The following is a 15784-nucleotide window of genomic DNA, read 5'->3' as shown; positions in this document are numbered from 1 at the left end:
AGTTGTGTTAGGCCCTTTGACATATTTCTTCAATTTGGTCCAGATCGGTTAAGATTTGGATATAGCTGCCATATAGACCGATTTCTTGATGTATGGTTTTGGTCCCATAAAATGCTCATTTATTGTCCGATGTCGCCGAAATTTGGAACAGTGAGTTAAGATAAGCCCCTTGACATACTTTTGCAATATCGCACAGATCAGTCCAGATTTGGATATAGCTGCCATATAGACCGGTTTCTAGGTTTCAGGTTTTGGGGCCATAAAAGACGCATTTATTGTCCGATGTCGCTGAAATTTGAGACAGTGAGTTTGGTTAGGCTCTTCGACGTCCTTCTTCAATTTTGCCCAGATCGGTCCAGATTTGAATATAGCTGCCATATAGACCGATCTCTGGATTTAAGGTTTAAGGCCCATGAAAAAGGCATTTACTGTCCTATTTCGCCGAAATTTGGGACAGTGTTTTGTGTTAGGCTCTTCGACATGTTTATGCAACTTGGCCCAAATCGGTCCAGATTTGGATATAGCTGCCATGTAGACCGATATCGATTTAAAGTCTTGGCCCCATAAAAGGCGCATTTATAATCCGATTTCACTGAAATTTGACACAGTGACTTATGTTCGGCTTTTCGACATCCATGTCGTATATAGTTCAGATCGGTATGAGGTATACGAGTATAAGGTATGAAATTTTCACCGAATTTTGATGAAAGTTGGTTTACATATATACCCGAGGTGGTGGGTATCCAAAGTTCGGCCCGGCCGAACTTAACGCCTTTTTACTTGTTTTTTTTTTAAGTTCACGCTGGGATTTGAACCCAGGCGCTCAACGTCATAGGCTTATATGCCAACCTCTGCGCCTTGGTGGCCTCCTCTTTGTATAATGAACGACAATCAAGCTACATTGGAGGCTCTTAAGTGTAAGAGGACTGCTTAGGATGACTGTATGGCTCTCTGGTGGTTATAAGCCTCCCCTCTTTCCTGGTCAAATGGATTCATAAGATGCTGAAAGGCAGGATTATCAATGCATTAATAGAGAAGGACTCAAATGGAAAGATTTTGACTAAAGGGATTCCATAAGAAAGGTTTTGTGTCTTATATTTGTGGCTTCTGGTCATAAAAGGGTTGCTCGGTGGTTCATTGAGAAAAGGGTGATGGTTGCTGTTTACGCGGGAATGCCATCGTCGTGGAGGATTGCCGCTTCTTCTCCACGATTACCTGTCTTGTTCGGGCGGCATTAAGAAAATTTTTGTGGATAGGCGAAATCAAATGGGACTGGTCTGCCATAAACATTCGGAAAGAATGAGTTGTTGGTACCCTTCAACAAAAAAAAAAAAACAGTAAAGCCAACCCGAAAGGTGTGTCAAGTCAGAGGCCAGTCCGGCCCATTGTTACACCCTTATAAAAAAAAGAAGACTAGGTGAAAACTATTATGATGTAGTACGAGCCACCTGCTCCGACCCTAAGGGGAGACTGCGAGATGACGTGATATGAAACAAGTAAGAGCGTGCTAAGTTCGGCCGGGCCGAATCTTATATACCCTCCACCATGGATTGCATTCGTCGCATTCTATGCGCGGTATCTCTTATATCAAGTTATAGTCCGATTCGGATCATAAATGAATGCTGAACATTGTAGTAGTCATTGTGTAATATTTCAGTTCATTTGGGTAAGAATTGCGCCTTGTAGGTGCTCAAGAAGCAAAATCGGGAGATAGTCAATCAATGTCCACCCTATTGTTGCTGCTATGGTTTCTGTATTCTTAACACTGGCAAGCCGTATGAATGCTTGTTCCATAAATTGCATCAAAAAAATTAAGAGCATAAATCATTAAAATGGGAAACATCATAGAAAAGAACATCAATTCACCTAAAGTCAAAATAATGCCAAACCAAATGTGTGAAAGATATGAATGGACAGACTGCTGGATTTCATTTTCATTCACTACACCCAAGAAGTGATAAAACTGAAATCAATGGATTTTGGTCATCCAAGGCAAAGAGACGGATGATAGAAGAAAAGAAGACAAAAAAGGAAATACGAATAGTTAAAATGCCATACATAACAAATTAAATACATAATCTATTGTTTTCTCTACAAATCCACAAATTCAATATTCATAGAAATTTTTAAACTGGGTAGGAGGATTTTCAATCAACATGAAATCTGCAATGGGGGAAAACAAAGAAATTTGTCATTCTACGTTTGTGTGCGCCATGGCTTTTGGTGTCGATGACTTATGCGTTCATTAATTTCATTTCGAAATGTAACAGATGTCAATTCAAGCAATGATGGATGCTGAAAATTTGCCATTTGAACGCATGGCATTCAATAGAAAATGCAAGCAAAGAAACAAAATTAAATACAATTATAAAGTAACACATACACATATGTACACATAAATAAGTTACCACTATAAAGTAGTGTGTGTGTGTGTGTGTGCGAGTTTATATTGATTTCCACACACGCTCTCTATACTGTATTTAATAATAAAAGAAGTAACAGTCCACCATGGCTGTGTGTTATTTATCAAAAGTTATTAAACAAACAACATAACCAATGAGCGAAGGAAACGGAAACATGGCATGAAAGGCGGCTACGACACAAGTACACTCACTCACCCTCGCACTGGCACTCGAACACATTCAATAATTGTGGGTGTGCTGTTCGCTTGAAAGGCTTCAATTCCTTTTGTTTGAGTTTGGCTATTTGTAAAGAGACTTTGTCTAAGGATGTTACAAATACAAAAGGCAACGGATGTCATGGTAGAAGCGCAACAGTCAGTCAGTTCAAAACAAAAGCAAAACAACTGAAAATGAGAAAAAAAAAACACTCAACCACACTACACTCAACGAAATTTGTTATACAAAATAGCAAACATTAAATAAGTAAACATCAAACCGATGGCTTTGGTGCAGGCACATCCTTCTGCAGAGCCAAAGAAGGAAATCTGGTAACTGACACAGATAACATGCTGAGGATATGGAAACAACATTTTACCCAACTGCTAGTGTCCGACGTTGGTGGCGAAGGGGATAACGCAGAACCAATCCCTGATGATGGTATAGAATGTTTACCTCCTGGTCAGAATGTGGTCCAAGTAGCAGTGACCCAACTAAAGAACAACAAGGCAGCAGGAGCCGATGGGTTACCCGCTGAACTATTTAAGACCTGAGGCGATACGCAGATAAGTCGTATGCATCAGCTTATCTGCGCAATCTGGAAGATTGATAGAAGAACGCTTACCCGATGATTGTCACCTCAGCATACTATGGCCCGTACACAAGAAAGGAGACAAGACGGAATGTGCCAACTACAGAGGAATAAGTCTCCTCCCCATCGCATACAAGATACTCTCGAGCGTACTGTGTGAAAGATTAAAACCTAAAGTCAATGAGATAATTGGGCCCTATCAATGCGGCTTTAGACCTGGTAAATCCACCATAGACCAGATATTCACACTGCGCCAAATCCTGGAAGAGACCCGAGAAGGACAAATCCACACATACCATCTATTTGTTGACTACAAAGCGGCCTTCGATACTTCTTTACGTTCAAAGGTATTTCAAGCCATGTCTGAGTTTGGTATCCCTGCAAAATAAATAAGACTCTGCATGATGACACTTGCTGATAGCGCTTTCCTCAGTAAGAATAGGAAAGAACCTCTCCGAACCATTTAATACCAAAAGAGGGCTCCGACAAAGAGACAGCCTATCGTGTGATCTCTTTAATATTCTGCTGGAGAAGATTATACGAGATGCAGTTGTGAATGGCACACTAATCACAAGAGAACACATGCTACTCGCCTATGCCGACGACATCGATATCAGAGGTCAGTCCCCGGAAGTAGTAACTGCAGCCTTTGAAAGAATCGAAAGAGAGTCAGTAAACACGGGGACTGGCAGTAAATGGAGATAAGACGAAATGGATGGTTTCAACTCCCAAAAAGCCTTGCACAACCGAGCAGATAAAGAAAATGGAGAAAGTTGGGAACCACAACTTTGAGATGTAACCGAAACAAATGACACCAGTTTTGAGATAAAGCGAAGAATATTACTGGCAAACAGATGCTACTTTGGACTAAGTAAGCAGTTTAGAAACAAGGCCACCTCTCGACAGACGAAGACTACACTTTACAAGACACTGATACTACCCGAGCTGTTATATGGTTCTGAAGCATGGGTACTTGTGAAAGCAGATAAGGCAGTGCTTGGAGTATTTGAGAGAAAGATTCTTCGTAAAATATAAGGACCAGTTTGCGTTAACGGAGAATATAGGCGACGTATTAACCACGAGCTGTATGAGCTGTATGACGACGATAGCATTGTTACACGCATCAAAATACAACGGCTGCGTTGGGTAGGTCAAGTTGTCAGAATAGATGAAGAAGGTCCAGCAAAGAAGTCTTTTGAAGGCAAACACGGTGGTACAAGCAAAGCGGGAAGACCAAAAGCCCAAAGGAAAGATCAAGTTGTGGGAGACACCTCGAAATTTAGTGTCAGAGATTTTAGAATGAGCGCAGAAAATCGAGGCGCTTGGAACGCTATTCTACGTTCGGCTAGTGGAACAAATATTCTGTCATAGCCAATTAAAGTAAGTGAGTAAACCTAGCCGCTTGAAATTTTGCACAAATACTTTTTATTAGTGTAGCTCGATTGGTACTGTAAATGGGCCAAATCGGTACATGTCTTCATATAGCTGTCATATAAACCGATCTGGGGTCTTGACTTCTTGAGCCTCTAGAGGGCGCAATTCTCATCCGATTTAACTGAAACTTTGCACGTGGTGTTTTGGTATCACTTCCAATAACTGCGCTTAGTATGGTTCAAATCGATCCATGTTTTGATATAGCTGTTACATAAACCTATCTGGGGTCTTGACTTCTTGAGCCTCTAGAGGGCGCAATTCTCGTCCGATTTGACTGAAATTTTGCACGTGATGCTTCGGTATCACTTCCAATAACTGCGCCTAGTATGGTTTAAATCGGTCTATGGTTTGACAAAGCTGCCATATAAGCCGATCTGGGATCATGACTTCTTGAGCCTCTAGAATGCGCAATTCCCATCCGATTTAACAGAAATTTTGCATGTGGTGTTTCGGTATCACTTCCAATAACTGCTCTAAGTATGGTTAAAATCGCTCTATGTTTTGATATAGCTGCCATATAAAACGATCAGGGGTCTTGATTTCTTGAGCCTCTAGAGGGCGCAATTCTCATCCAATTTGACTGAAATTTTGCACGTGGTGTTTCGGTAACACTTCCTACAACTGCTCTAAGTATGGTTAAAATCGCTCTATGTTTTGATATAGCTGCCATATAAAACGATCAGGGGTCTTGATTTCTTGAGCCTCTAGAGGGCGCAATTCTCATCCGATTTAAATGAAATATTGCACGTGGTGTTTCGGTATCACTTTCAACAACTGCTCTAAGTATGGTTCAAATCGGTCCATGTTTTGATATAACTGTTATATAAACCGATCTGGGGTCTTGACTTCTTGAGCCTCTAGAGGGCGCAATTCTCGTCCGATTTAACTGAAATTTTGCGCGTGGTGTTTCGGTAAGTCTCCCGACATCTGACCTAAGTATGGTTCAGATCGGCCTATATTTAGATATGGCTGACATACAGACCGATCTGCAGATAAAGGGTCTGAAGCCTACAAAAGATTTTTTTTAATCCATTTTCGCTGAAATTTGAAACAGTGAGTAGTTTAAGGCTTCCCGTCAATCTGTCTGTTGAAATCACGCTATAGTCTTCAAAAATAAAGATATTGAGTTGACATTTTGCACAAATTCTTTTTTTGCCCATAAGCAGGTTAAGTTCGAAGATGAGCTATATCGGACTATATCTTGATTTAGCCCCCATATGACCGATCCGCCGATTCAGGGTCTTTGGCCCATAAAAGCCACATTTATTATCCGATTTTGTTGAAATTTGGTACAGTGAGTTGTCTTAGGCCCATCGACTTCCTTCGTTAAATTTGGCTCAGATCGGTTCAGATTTGCATATAGCTGCCATATAGACCGATCCTCCGATTTAGGGTCTTAGGCCCATAAAAGCCACATTTATTATCCGATTTTACTGAAATTAAAGACAGTGAGTTGTGTTAGGCCCCTCGACATCATTTATCAATTTGGTTAAGATCGGTCCAGATTTGGATATAGCTGCAATATAGACCGATCCTCCGATTTAGGATCTGAGGCTCATAAAAGCCACATTTATTATCCGATTTTGCTGAAATTTGGGACAGTGATTTACATTAGGCTCTTCGACATCCTTCGTCAATTTGGCCCAGATCGGTTCAGATTTGAATATAGCTACAATATAGACTGATCTCTCGATTTAAGGTTTTTTGCCCATAAAAGGCGCATTTATTATCCGATATCGCCCAAATTTGGGACAGTGAGTTATATTTGGCCCTTCGACATCCTTCGTCAATTTGGCTCAGATCGGTCCAGATTGGGATATAGCTGTCATATAAACCGATCCTCCGATTTAGGGTCTTAGGCCCATAAAAGGCGCATTTATTGTCCGATGTCGCCGAAATTTGGAACATTGAGTTAGGTTAAACCCCTTGACATACTTCTGCATTATGGCACAGATCGGTCAAGATTTGGGTATAGCTGCCATATCAACCGATCTCTCGGTTTTAGGTTTTGGGGCCAGAAAAGGCGCATTTATTGTCCGATGTCGCCGCAATTTGGGAGAGTGAGTTGTGTTGGGCCCTTCGACATCGTTCTTCAATTTCACTCATATCGATCAAGACTTGGATATAGCTGCCATATAGACCGATATCTCGATTTAAAGTTTTGGCCTCAAAAAAGACGCATTTATAATCCGATTTAACTGAAATTTGACACAGTGACTTATGTTAGGCTTTTCGACATCCATATTGTATATGGTTCAGATCGTTTTATTTTAAGATATAGCTACTAAAAAGACCAATATTTTGTTATACATAGTTGAACAATGACTTGAACTTATTAGTATTTGGTCCAAATCGGATCATATTTCGACATAACTGTTATATGACATAAGGTATGCAATTTGCACTGGTTTGTTGTCTAATTTCGTTGAAATTCAAAACAGTGAGTAGTTTTGGGCTTGCCAACATCTGGCCCAAGTATAGTTCAAATCGGCCTATATTTAGATATAGCAGCCATATAGACCGATCTGCTGATAAAGGGTCTGAAGCTCATAAAAGCTTTATTTCTTACCCTATTTTGTTGAAACAGTGACTTATATTTATAGGACCACTCAATATCCGTGCCGAATTTCTCTGTATAAGTTATCCAATAGGTTATCAATAGGGTTGTGACGAAATGGGGTTACATTTATATCCGAGGTGGTGGGTATCCAAAGTTCGGCCCGGCCGAACTTAATGCCCTTTTACTTGTTAATCGATTTTTTTTTGTTTTTGATTGAGAAAATTTTTGTTGTCTTTTAAAAAAATTTGTTAAAAAACATTTTTTTCAAAAAATTTTAGCGATGATCGAGCGAAAAAAATGTTCTCTTAGGATTTGAAAAACAGGATATGTTGGTCGATTTTTTACCGGTTCTATGAAAAAGCCGGTTTATTGATCACCCTACTTTTTTCTATGAGTGTACTTGCCAGCGGCCAGTGTAGCACAGAATTGTACATGGTATTACAGCAATTGCAGCAAAAGCCGTATAGCAATAAAGGAAATTGTGGTGCTTGTGCTGAAATCAAACAAACTTGACTACTCATGTTTCAAAATCGCCTCAGAAAATTACACAGACACTAACACTTTCAGACAATTCCGATGTAGGAGAGAAGAAAGGCATGTGAAAAGTAAAGGCCCCATACAAGGAAACGTCGGTCCGTCCGTCTGTCTGTCTGTCGAAAACATACCGATATAAACCGATCACCGGACTTGATTTTTTTAGCCCCTAGAAGCCTAAATTTTCATCCGATTTAGCTGAAATTTGTAACAAAGTCTTGTGTTATGACTTCCAATATCCATGCAAAGTACGATCCCAATCGGTCCATAAACAAATATAGCCCCCATATAAACCGATCCCCTGATTTGACTTCTTGAGCCCTTAGAAGCCTTCAACTTTCATCCGATTTCTAACATCTTTTCCAAGTACGATCCCAAACAGATTATAAAAAAATATAGCTGCCATATAAACCGATCCCCGGATTTTACTTCTTCAGCCCATAAAATCCAAAATTTTCACCTGATTTGACTGAGATTTGGCGCAAAAACCCTTTGCTATGACTTATAATATCAGTGCCCAATTTTATCCAAATCAGTCAATATGGTGATATAGGCTACGACGATACGACTTCTTGAGATCAAAATTTAAGTACTCTATGTTCACAACGTGGCCAGTCCATAACATCTGCACAAATTTCTACACCTAAAAAGTCAAACAAACCAACAAACATTGATTTTTATATACAAAACTAGCCGAACCGGGCCCGCTTTGCTACGCCTTCTCTAACTCTCGAATATCTCTTTAGGGTGGGAAAACTTCACCCTGAATGCGCATATCGAATTCGTGCATTTGTAGATTATGACGCTGAAGGCATTCGAATCCTGGCGAGAACATCGGTGGTTATCCCCTCTTAATGTTGGCGACATTTGCGAGGCACAATGTCATGCATGGTCATTTAAAAATTTTCCACAAAGAGGTGTCGCACTACGGGATGCCATTCCGACTCGGCTACAGAAAAAGGTCCCTTATCATTAAGTTTAAACTTGAATCGGAAAGCACTCATTGATGTGTGAGCAGTTTGCTCAGTTCCTGGTGTTTTTAAAAATTCGAGTAATGAGAAGTGCTCTTTAGGAGAGAGATGGCACCTCAGACATTTCGACTCAAATATGGATATCAATTTCGTGCTGCACTTCCAAATCCCTTTAATTTGAGCCCCATATTGCCATGGCCGGTAAATATGAACCGTTTGGAAGGGTGTTTTGGGGTTGGGGCGGCCACCAGCACTTTGCACTGAAATTAGATATCAAATTCGTTTTTTGTTTCCAACGGAAATGAAGTTCAGTTTAGGGGGTGCTTTAGGGCGTACCCCAAAACACTTGGCTCCAAAATTGGATATCGAATTCGTTTTCTACTCTCAAATACTTTTCATATGAGCCCCATATTGTCATAATGGGCCATAAAAACCATTTGATGTATTTTTAGAAGGAAAAGCGCCACTTAAACTTGAATGCAAATTTTAATGTCATATTCGTAATCTACTCCCTAATACCTTTCATTTGAGCCCCATATATCCATGGTCGGCTAATATGCCCATTTGGGGGTATTTGAGGGTGGTCCTTATGTTTTATGCCATATTTGTAATCTACTGCCTAATACTTTTCATTTGAGTCCCATATTGACATGAACTTCGAATATATCTGTTTAGCGGAGTTTTGGGGTTGGGGGGGGGGGAGGTCCGCTGGGTACTTGGACCCAAATTGTAATACCATATTCATTTTCTGTTCTCCTATACCTTTCATTTGACACCCTTTTTGTACGCATCGAACCACTTTCGGATATGGGTGCCGTTTTTTTGGGGTAAGGGGGGGGGGGTCCGCTTCCACCCAATATCTAAACATTTTATAGCCTGTTTTTCCTTCCAGTCACACGAATACAATCTATGAAAATTTTAAGAAATTCGATTCGGCCAAGTATCATATAGCCATAATGGGTCTAATGGCGTTTTCAAGGTGTGGCGTGACCCCCTATACTTCGATCTGATTTTGTATGCCAGATTCGAAATCTACTTCCGAATATCTTTCATTTGAGCCCCATATTGAAATGAACCTCCAATATGTCTGTTTGGGGGAGTTTTGGGCCATCCTGTTGTCCTGGGTTGGGGCGACCCAATGGGTATTCAGACTCAAATTTTAATACCATATTCGTATTCTACTCTCCAATACCTTTCATTTGATACCTATATTGTCCCGATCGGTGCACTTTTGATTTTGGGTTGTGTTTTAGGCATAAGGGGGAGGGCCCGTCCCCCTTCCGAAAGCAAAAAATTATATGGCCTTTGTTTCCAGACCAACCTACATAGTATGCGAAAATTTGGAAAAATTAATTCTGCCGTTTTTCAGTCTATGCGGAACAAACAAACCAAACCCATATACCCGTGATTGGCTAATGTGCCCATTTTGGGCCTTATTGTGGGGGTGGGGTGACCTCCTTTACTTCGACATGAATTTGTATGCCAGATTCATTATCTACTCCCGCATACTTTTCATTTGATACCCATATTGTCCTTATCGGTCGACTTTTGATTTTGGATGGTGTTTTTGGGGTAACGGTGGAGGGTCCGCCCCCTTCCGTTATCAATAATTTATAAAGCCTATTTCTACTTCCTGACCATATTCGAAATCTACTCCCGAATACCTATCAAATGAGTCCCATATTGTCATGATCGTCAAATAAGCCTATTTTAAGGGGTTTCGGGGCTGGGGCGGCCCCCCAGATACTTGGACCCAACTTTTATTATGAAACTGTTACTCTACTCTTGAATACTTTTCATTTGAATCCCATATTGTTCCGATCGGTATACTTTTATTTTTTTGGTAGTACTTTTGGGGTAAGGGGGAGGTTGTGGCCCCCTCCCGATATCAAAAAATTATATGGCCTATGTTTCCCTCCAGACCAAGCTACACAATCTGTGAAAATTCCAAGCCGTTTTTGAGTCTATACGGAACAAGCAAACACAAATTGAATTTTATATATTGATCTATTACCCACTGAATGATTCGTCCTTTGATGTTGATGCCAAAAAGGCCTTCTCGCAGGCCCTTTGATTCTTGACACCATTCGCTTAACTCAAACCTAGTTTTTATGCTTTGGATGTAGTGCTGGCAAGCCTGAAGTCACCAAAAGTCCTTTTTTTCATGTTGGCTCTTTTACTTCTCCCTCTCTATTTTTTTCAATTTGAAAAGAAATTAAAAAGGAAGCCCTAGAACATGAACACGGGGCATTACTTTGGTTATTAAATTGATTTCTTTCATTTTTATTGAATTTAAGACTTTCAACGTGACATGGCTCAATGGTTTGTTGGCTGGCCGATGGGTTGACGCGTTGACTTGCTCCCAGCTGGCAAAGTAGGGACAAAAGTTCACCGTAGCCCAGCCAAAGGTAATAAAGCAGCATAGCAAGGAAACGGAAAAGGGAGGGTTAGTGCGAACATAACCTTTTAGCCTGGCCTGGAAGTCCTAGTCATAATCAGTAATGAAATGAAACTAATATCCGGTTTTGTTAAGTCCTGAGTCTTAACCTCTAGTAGATGTAGGTTGTAGTAGTACATGGTACAAGCATACTTGGCTTTTCAGCATTTCCTTTTTTTTGCTGCCACCGATTTATTATCAATAATAATAAGATTTTCTCATTCACCGCTTTCTTCTTTTCTCTATTCATTGCAGTACCTGCACGTCTTGTCTGGGCAGCAGTGGGAAAAAGCGTCGATTTGCCATGCGATATGACACCACCAACGCCGCAGGATTCAGTAAAACTATTGCTATGGTTCAAGGATACAACAGGAATACCACTCTACAGGTAAGCAGCAAAAGTTTAAAGGATCAACCAGGAAAAAAACAGCCACTAAAAAGGATACCACACCTTAAATTTACCACATTTCATAGCCATTTTACGGACATACTTAAGTTCGATTTATGTGCCTTGTTTGCAATATAGCAGTCCATAGGAACAGGGACAAAACTTTGGTGTTTATCTACATTTTGTGGCGGAGAGAAAACGAGGCATACCAAGAGGGAGTTGCTTCCCCAGTTTATTGTTAATGCCTTCATAATCGTAAATGTAATAAATTTTAAAAGGAAATTGATTTTTCACTTTGCTTCGTTGTCGCTTCGTTTTACACAATTCCCAATACAGCCAGCCCGGAACAGTTTAAGCCAGCATACTGCAAACATGCACACGCACACACACACACACATCGCCTCAAAGTCATAGCATGACTTGCTCAGTGCATTCTGGCCAAAGGATGGCTATAGCATAACATGTTCATTTACACCCATACTACATACACACTAACACACTTACACTTATAAACTACTAGTGCACTTCCGTTGGATTTTTTTTTTTTGGTTTTATTTTACAACAAGATTTTGTTCGGCTAAAGATACCCATAGTTATTTTCATTTTGAGAATGGCAAACTCTATTTACGTGGTTTTTAACGTCCACTTAAAAATCATGCTGTTGTCCCGGGTTTGAAGCTCAAGTATAGGGAGGGACCAGGCACAGTGGCGTGGTAAACTGAAATTTGTATTTGTTAAGAAGAAAACATAAAAGAATCGTTTGAGGAACAAAGATGTGTGGGCTAAAGTCGGGCAGTGCCGACTGTATAATACCCTACACTCACTTTATAGGTACAATGTGGGAGCTATTTCCAATTCTGAACCAATTTTAATGGACCTCGGCGAGCAAATACGTTCAAACTGTAATAACTACGGTTGACAAATGGCAAATCGCCCAAAATCTGACGAAGGTATATATGGGAGCTATATCCAAAATCTGAACCGATTTCGGATAAACTTCTCCGATAATGTGGTAGTCGCCGAGCAAGGCGTTGTAAAAAGTTTTGGGAAGATTGCTCAATAAATGCGCTTGCAGTGGCTCTAGGACTGAAAAATCAAGCAATATATATACGAGAGCTATATCTAAATCTGAACCGATTTCTATGAAATTCATCAATAATGTCGAGAGTCATAAGAAAATCCCTCCTGCCGAAATTCGAGATAATCGGTTAACAAATGAATTTTTATTGCAATATTACTGCAAATCGGACGAACATATATAGGGGAGCTATATCCTAATCTGAACCGATTTTAAGAAAACTTCTCAGATAGTGTGGTAGTCGTCGAGGAAGGTGTTGTACAAAATTTAGGGAAGACTGGAATAAATGCGCTTGGAATGGCTCTAGGAGTGAAAATCAATCTATATATATACGAGAGCTATATCTAAATCTGAACCGATTTCTATGAAATTCTCCAATAATGTCGAGAGTCATAAGAAAATCCTTCATGCCAAATTTCCAGAGAATCGGTTAACAAATGAACTTTTTATGGCATTATTACTGCAAATCGGACGAACATATATATGGGAGCTATATCGAAATCTGAACCGATTTCAAGCAAACTTTTCAGATAGTGTGGTAATCGTCGAGGAAGATGTTGTACATCATTTTGGGAAAATTGGTTAATAAATGCGCTTGGAATGGCTCTAGGAGTGAAAATCGGGCAAATAGATATACGAGAGCAATATAAAAATCTGAACCGATTTCTATGAAATTCACCAATAAGGTAGAAAATCCTAAGAAAATCCTTCCTGCCGAAATTCGAGATAATCGGTTAACAAATTAACTTTAGATTGCATTATTATTGCAAATCGGACGAACATATAAAGGGGAGCTATATCCAAATCAGAACCGATTTCAAGCACACTTCATAGATAGTGTGGTAGTCGTCGAGCAAGGATTTGTACAAAGTTTTGGGAAGATTGGTCAATAAATGCGCTTGCAATGGCTCTAGGAGTGAAAATCGGGCAAATATATATATGAGAGCTATATTTAAATGTGAACCGATTTCTATGAAATTCACCAGTAATATCGACAGTCATAAACAAATCCTTCCTGCCAAATTTCCAGGAAATCGGTTAACAAATGAACTTTTTATTGCATTATTTGTGCAAATCGGACGAACATATATATGGGAGCTATATCCAAATCTGAACCGATTTCAAGCAAACTTCTCAGATAGTGTGATGGTCGTCGAGAAAGGTTGTATAAAATTTTGGAAAGATTGGTCAATAAATGCGCTTGCAATGGCTCTAGAAGTGAAAATCGGGATATATATATACATGAGAGTTATATCTAAATCTGAACCGATTTCTATGAAATTCACCAATAATGTCGAGAGTCATAAAAAAATCATTCTTACTGAATGTCTCGAGAGTCGGTTAACAAATGACCATTTTATTGCATTGTTACTGCAAATCGGACGAACATATATATGGGAGCTATATCCAAATCTGAACCGATTTAAAGCAAACTTCTCAAATATTGTGGTAATCGTCAAGAAAGGTGTTTTACCAAATTTTGGGAAGATTGGCCAATAAATGGGCTTGCAGTGGTTCTTAAAGTGAAAATCGGGCGATATACATATATGACAGCTATATCTAAATCTGAACCGATTTATATGAAATTCACCCGTAATATCGAGTTTCATAAGGGAATCCATCCCGCCAAATTTCGAGATAATCGGTTAACAAATGAACTTTTTATTGCATTAATAGTGCAAATCGGACGAATTTATTGTATATATGAGAGCTATATCCAAATCTGATCCGATTTCTTCCAATTTCAATAGGCTTCGTCTCTAGGCCGGAAAACATGCCCGTACCAAATTTGAAGACGATCGGATGAAAATTGCGACCGGTAGTTTGTACACAAATTAACATGGACAGACAGACAGACGGACAGACAGACAGGCGGACAGACAGACGAACAGACAGACGGACAGACAGACAGACGGACAGACAGACGGACAGACAGACGGACAGATGGACAGGCGGACAGACAGACAGACAGACGTACAGACAGACGGACAGACAGAAAGACAGACGGACGGACAGACAGACAGACAGACAGACGGACAGACAGACGGACAGACAGACGGACAGACAGACAGACAGACGGACAGACAGACGGACAGACAGACGGACAGACGGACGGACATGACTAGATCGACATAAAATGTGGCGACGATTAAGTATATTTATACTTTATGGAGTCTCAGACGTATATTTCGAGTAGTTACAAACAGAATGACGAAATAAGTATACCCCCAATCCTATGGTGGAGGGTATAAAAAGGATAAAAGAAAAGAATATCAACGGAATTTGGGACAGCTTGGCCCACATCGGTCCTAATTTGGATAATGCTGCCATATATACCCATCTCGCGATATAGGGTTTTGGGCCCATAAAAGGCGCATTGATTGTCGAATGTAACCAAAAATTTGGACAGTGAGTTGTGCTAGGGCTTTCGACATTTTCCTTTAATTTGGCCCAGATCGGTCCAGATTTGAATATAGCTGTCATACAAACCGATCTCTCGATGTAAAGTTGTGGGCCCATAAAAGACGCATTTATTGACCGATTTCGCCTAAATTGGGGACAGTGAGTTACGTTAGATCCTTCGAAATCCCTTTTTTGCCTTGGATCGGTTCAGATTTGAATATAGCTGCCATATGGACCGATCTCTAGATTTTAAGTCTTGGCCCCTTAAAAGGCCCATTAATAATCCAATTTCGCTGAAATTTGATACAGTGACTTATGTTAGGCTTTTCATCATCCGTATCGTATATGGTTCATATCGTCCTATACTTGGATATAGCTACAAAAAAGACCAATAATTTGTTCTACAAAATTGAACAATGACTTGTACTGATTAGAGCACTCACTATCCATGTCGAATGTGGTCTAAATCGGACCATATTTCGATAAAACTGCTGTGGGGGCATAAACTATGCATTTTTGGCCGGATTATGACGAAAGGTGCTTTTCATATATACCCGAGGCGGTGGGTATCCAAAGTTCGGCCCGGCCGTACGTAAACTCTATCCAAATTGTATTGTTAGAGTCTAGGGACGGACTGTCTGTTGAGATCACACTCTATTTATGAAGGATGAGTTCTGGCAGGAAACATCTTCACTTTACAATTATAACCCTCATTTTTCAATATCTAACATCCATATGTATTTTATTACATGTAATTTGAGTCATATAT

At 40.0% G+C, this 15784-nt stretch overlaps 1 protein-coding gene across 4 annotated transcripts in view; it reads left to right on the top strand.

The window, feature by feature from the left end:
• Positions 1-15784, top strand: part of LOC106083864 (neural cell adhesion molecule L1) — a 557698-nt gene that overhangs the window by 232560 nt on the left and 309354 nt on the right. For all 4 annotated transcript variants that reach the window (XM_059363589.1, XM_059363587.1, XM_059363588.1 and 1 more), the window contains exon 2: positions 11402-11534. In XM_059363589.1, coding sequence (XP_059219572.1) covers positions 11402-11534 — 133 coding nt within the window. The remainder of the gene's footprint in view (positions 1-11401; positions 11535-15784) is intronic.

The sequence above is a fragment of the Stomoxys calcitrans genome, chromosome 2, assembly GCF_963082655.1.
Source record: "Stomoxys calcitrans chromosome 2, idStoCalc2.1, whole genome shotgun sequence".
NCBI lineage: Eukaryota > Metazoa > Arthropoda > Insecta > Diptera > Muscidae > Stomoxys > Stomoxys calcitrans.
Note: the sequence above shows the minus strand (reverse complement) of the source record. Positions and strands in the feature narration are given on the sequence as shown.